Source organism: Cucurbita pepo, chromosome 18 (assembly GCF_057944985.1).
Source record: "Cucurbita pepo subsp. pepo isolate OVF chromosome 18, ASM5794498v1, whole genome shotgun sequence".
Taxonomy (NCBI): domain Eukaryota; kingdom Viridiplantae; phylum Streptophyta; class Magnoliopsida; order Cucurbitales; family Cucurbitaceae; genus Cucurbita; species Cucurbita pepo.
The window spans coordinates 883,679-888,619 of NC_141815.1; the positions used below are offsets into that span (position 1 = coordinate 883,679).

The window sequence follows — 4,941 nt, forward strand, 5'->3', positions numbered from 1 at the left end:
CACAGAACTTGTCTGATGGAATGCTGATGAAGGGTCAGTAGGTTGTAGTTGATGCAATTGGCTTGCTTTAAGGCTAGGTGAAAGATTCTTCAGGATTTGAACGTGGGTTTAAGCCATGCGCCACAGACCATTGCTGCTAGATGTGTGTTGCATAATTTGTGTCAAATTGCTAAGGAGCCAGATCCTGAACCATTGAAGGACCCAAATGAGACTGGCCCAAATGGCCCAAAAGTCTATTTGTTATTATGGTGAAAGTGTGAGGCAGGCACGGGTTGATCATTTGTATCAAAGTTTTCATCGAGGCTGACTTGGATACAAAGGACAAAATTCGAACTTTTTTAAGGATAAATTGGTGACACGAGCTTAAACTAATCAAGTAAGTGACTTTACTGTCGACATGGTTATATTTGATATTGATACGTGCCCCGTAGTTCTACACATGTCATATATATTGATATGTGTGAATTGTTTATGAATTGATATGCTTATGATATGATATGTATATGATAATATGTGAATTGTATGATAATACTTACGGTATGATGTGTTCAATGATATGTTTGAAATAGGATACAAGAAGGATGCACTAAACGTAATGTGATGATAGGAGTAAGATATGTTCATGAAACATCAAGGTTAGATTATGTATCGAAGTGCTATGGATATGAGAGATTGATAAAAAAAACGATATGGTCATGATCTATTGATAAAAGAATATGGCTAGGTTATGGGTAAAAAGGGATAGGGTTTAGGGTTTAGGATTATATTAGATTGATAGAATGATAGTATTAGGATACGTTCCTGTAACGATATGACTAAGGTACGTTCATGTAACAATATGACTGTGATAGGTATAAGAATGTTAAGACTATGATAAGTTAGGGAATAATATGACCATGAACTGTTTACAAATATGATATGATTATGATACGACATGTGAATGGCAGATATATATATATATATATATATATATATATATATATATATATATATATATATATAGACATATATATATATATATAGACATATATATATATATATAGACATATATACATAAATTATATAAATATATCATATCATAACATTCCATGCTTCCAAACATAACAATTTTTTTATCATATACATATCCTACCATATAACATTTCGCATCACAGTATATCATATCATAAACATGTCAATTTATCACATATCTCGTACCATAAAACAGTTCATATCATTTTCATATCATATCACAACACACATACAACAATAGTGAGATCACTTACTGAGTATTTCTTTAAATACTCAAGTCACGTACTACTTCTATTTCAGGTTAAGGCAAGACATTCATGTACAGCTGACGACAACATCGCAACTCGAGACCATGACACATGCATAGGGTGTTCGTATTTATTTTCTTAGATTTAGGTTTAAATGTTTATTTATTTTATTTAGTCTTTTGTTGTGTTGTTTCTAAAGGTGTTTTCAAAACAAGTAAGTCTACGACTGTGTTTTAAGATGAAGGTGACGTTTTATGAAAGTTTAAATGAAGTATTTTCGTATTCAATGTTCATGATATGTACACAGTAACGACCTTAAATTAAGTAGAAAATTTTGAGTCGTTACATGTTAAACATAAATATAAATATTTTAGAACCATAAATGCGTATGCATATAAATAAAAAAGAAAAAAAAAATGATATCCACAAAGCAAATGAACCAAAATTGTTGTATGAATTATAGGTGACAAAATTTTGAGGTAAATATAGCATTCATAGAAGAAAAAAACATGATATACCTTTATATACATATACATATATAAAGGTATATGTCTAACCAGCAAAATTTATATTAAATTTAAAGGATAAGTCTCAATGTAATGAGATGTAAAAGATAGCGATTCGTTTGAATCACTTGAGTTTGGATACTCACTTTGTCAAAGGTCTTTGATCGATATGAATGTTTGCATAGTTGTGGCTGCACATAGTTGTGGCTGTTGCTGCATCATATGAAGTTGAAGCTTCTCCGATAAACAATGGTGGCGAATCTGCGATTCAAATTCATATCAGTTTTAACAAACATTTAAGCAATGATCTTAAACTTTAAAAATGTTTAATACTTGAAATCACCATACCAATAAGCTCATTTCCAAAGTCATAAGTAAAGTAAGCTTGTGGATTCTCATCTCCCATGACATTATTTGCCGGAAAACATGTCTGTTTTCATACAGTATCGACTTAGTTTAAAGCTCACTATTTCAACATACAGAAATAAAAGTTCAAAGAGAGCATGTAACCTCTGAGAATGGCTCGTATATGGTATAGCTCTGACACTCAAAAGCGTTTTCAACTGCCATTATCCATGTTTTGTCTGAAACTTTGTTACCAAGCAGCTGCACAAAATGTTATTTTGTTGGTTATGACCCTCCGTCGAAGCACATCAAAATGAATAACCGGAGTAGAAAGAAAAATAAGAAGAGGGTTTCTTTTGTTAGACAAGTACGACTCTCCACAATGGTATGATATTGTCCACTTTGAGCATAAGCTCTCATGGCTTTGCTTCGGGCTTCCCCAAAAGGCCTCATGCCAATGGAGTTAGTATTCCTCAACCCATGATCATTCCCTAAATTATAGTCGATGTGGGACTTCCATCATCCAACACCTCCCCTCGAACAAAGTGCGCCTCCCCTTAATCGAGGCTCGACTCCTTTGGAGTCTTAGTCATTTTTTACTAAAGATCCTTTTCTTTTGGAGTTTTTGTTCGATATTTGAGGATTTGAGGATTTACCAATCTATTGGCACGACTAAGGCTCTGATACCATGTTAGACAAACACGACTCTCCACAATGGTATGATATTGTCTACTTTGAGCATAAGCTCTCATGGCTTTGCTTCGGGGTTCCCCAAAAGGCCTCATGCCAATGGAGTTAGTATTCCTCAACCTATGATCATTCCCTAAATTAGTCGATGTGGGACTTCCATCATCCAACATCTTTGAAACTGAGTTACTTCAATCACAATACTTTACAATTTTACGTGAATAAAACTTATATTTAATGGAGCACGAACAATTCTTCTCTTAGAACCGCTTAACAACTAATAGCTTCAATTTCAAAAAGTCTATTCATTTTGATTTTGTTGGACTACCTTTCTCATTCGGGCAGGACCTATTTTTTGGTATTCGAGCAAGAAGTCGTCCACATTTTTGATACCATGGGAGGACAAGTTTTTGTGATACGGTCCATCTTTTCCTATGCCTTCCAATCGCCAAACTTCATCTTCTCTGCTCGGAGGATGATGTTTCTTGTACACTGAAACCATATAAAGAAAATCATTCATTCAATCATGTAAAATTGTTAAAGAGGCAGAGTTTACCTTCTCCACGGTGATCCATGACCCTAAAAGATTGGGACACACCAAACCCAACGGTTGGAAACATGGCTAGAACTTTTTCATCGATAAACTTCGCTACCAAACGAAACTTCTTGGATTTCATCCAACTCGAGTTGTCCGTGATAGACACACACTTAATGAAAGCAACGCCATTCTCCAAGTTGAGTTTGATACCATTACCAACCAGTAAAGGCCTTTTCCCATCTCTTGGAGATAAAATGTTTCGACTCAATTCACTCAAACTACTGTTAGTTTCATCATAGTCTCCATTGACAACGACGAGCCCAACCAGGGCCGATGCCAGACGACCCGTGCGGATTATGGCATTGGTTGTGGCATCACAAATTGCAACTACTAGAGCCTCACCATCTTCTGCTTTGATTTCATTGTTGGTGAAGATAGTGTTGGCTGGTTGGTTGCAGAAAACTAGCTTGAACTTCTCAACCCCTCCTTCAACAATTGCTTCTTCTCCACCCTCTCTCCTTCCTCTATATGATGAAACCAAACCATAGTTTAAAAATACAACATTTATTCAAATAATATAGTTCTTAATAATACGAATGCGTAACATTACGTTGTGTGCGACTAAATTTTGAGTCAATAAGCTCTACTTATTCAAACCCGAACATTAAACATCATGGAATGTGACAGTCATGCGTTAAGAAATCAGTAATCATGGAACATTTATAGGAAAAGAGTTGTACGTTCTACCACAAATACCTTAATATAAAGAAACTATCTCCTCAAGTTACCGTGTTATTTATTTCATTTCTTTCAGGTTCGATTATTTGTTTTATTCAACCAACATAATAGGACAGAAAACCCGAAAACAAAATTCTCATAAAATTGTATTTAATAATTTCATAATAGAATCGAATAGAAAAGTAGAAAAACGAAAAATGAATGGAATTTAAAATACGAACCTTAGTGATTCTAAAAGAGGATGAAAGTGAGTTTGAAGTGCATTCATCACTTCCACTTGTACCTTAGAAAACACAAATGTCAGAGATGAATTTCATAATTCAAATTTGGATTTTCAAGAAGGGTTGAAGAAGCTCGAAGTGTAAATACCCAATTGCTCAAGATAGGTTGGATTCGAGACAAAAATTCAACCACGTGCTCATCTTCAGCTACAGATGTAGCTCCAATACTATAATGAAAAACAAACCGACAAGAACATCAAAACCTAGGAGACCCAGAAAAAATAAAAATAAAGAATTGAGAGAGAGAGAGAAAGAGAGTGAACCCAGATGAAGAAGAAGGGCGAGTTCTCTTAGGGTTAGGGTTGTGATCATCATCATCATTAGGAGGCATCTTGGCCTTGCCCTTGCCCTTGGCCTTGCCCTTGGCATCCATTTTGATATCTATGCCTCTCCAAACTGATACTCACTCCCTGAAATTTGAAGGAGTGATGTGGTGAAAGAAGGTGAGAGAGGTAGAGAGGGGGATTTATGGACTCAACATCTTCCATAACTGAGAGCTTCGTTTACAGAGAGAGAGAGAGAGAGAGAGAGAGAGAGAGAGAGAGAGAGCTTAGTAATTGTTTGGAAATTTTCAGATAACGTGTTCT

General features: G+C 35.2%; 1 protein-coding gene and 1 long non-coding RNA gene across 2 annotated transcripts; both read right to left on the bottom strand.

Moving 5' to 3' along the window:
- Window positions 1-1,821: 1,821 nt before the first annotated feature.
- On the bottom strand, window positions 1,822-4,000 carry LOC147786760 (calmodulin-binding protein 60 G-like). The gene is made up of 6 exons (XM_087119704.1): window positions 3,993-4,000; window positions 3,354-3,859; window positions 3,126-3,289; window positions 2,276-2,371; window positions 2,114-2,195; window positions 1,822-2,026 (listed from the first exon to the last, which is right to left on the bottom strand). The coding sequence occupies exons 1-6, from the start codon at window positions 3,998-4,000 to the stop codon at window positions 1,908-1,910; spliced, it is 975 nt and encodes a 324-aa protein (XP_086975830.1). The 3' UTR covers window positions 1,822-1,907.
- Window positions 4,001-4,294: 294 nt separating this feature from the next.
- Window positions 4,295-4,709, bottom strand: LOC147786761 (uncharacterized). The gene is made up of 3 exons (XR_015413863.1): window positions 4,618-4,709; window positions 4,443-4,521; window positions 4,295-4,356 (listed from the first exon to the last, which is right to left on the bottom strand). It is a non-coding gene; the product is annotated as an uncharacterized LOC147786761 (long non-coding RNA).
- Between the last annotated feature and the right edge of the window lie 232 nt (window positions 4,710-4,941).

Bases quoted from the DNA above. Each gene is read 5' to 3' on its own strand.
- LOC147786760 (XM_087119704.1), bottom strand. The intron at 3,290-3,353 runs GTAAACTCTGCC...ATATGGTTTCAG, and splicing joins CATGGATCACCGTGGAGAAG to TGTACAAGAAACATCATCCT. The intron at 2,196-2,275 runs GTTACATGCTCT...GTATGAAAACAG, and splicing joins TATACGAGCCATTCTCAGAG to ACATGTTTTCCGGCAAATAA.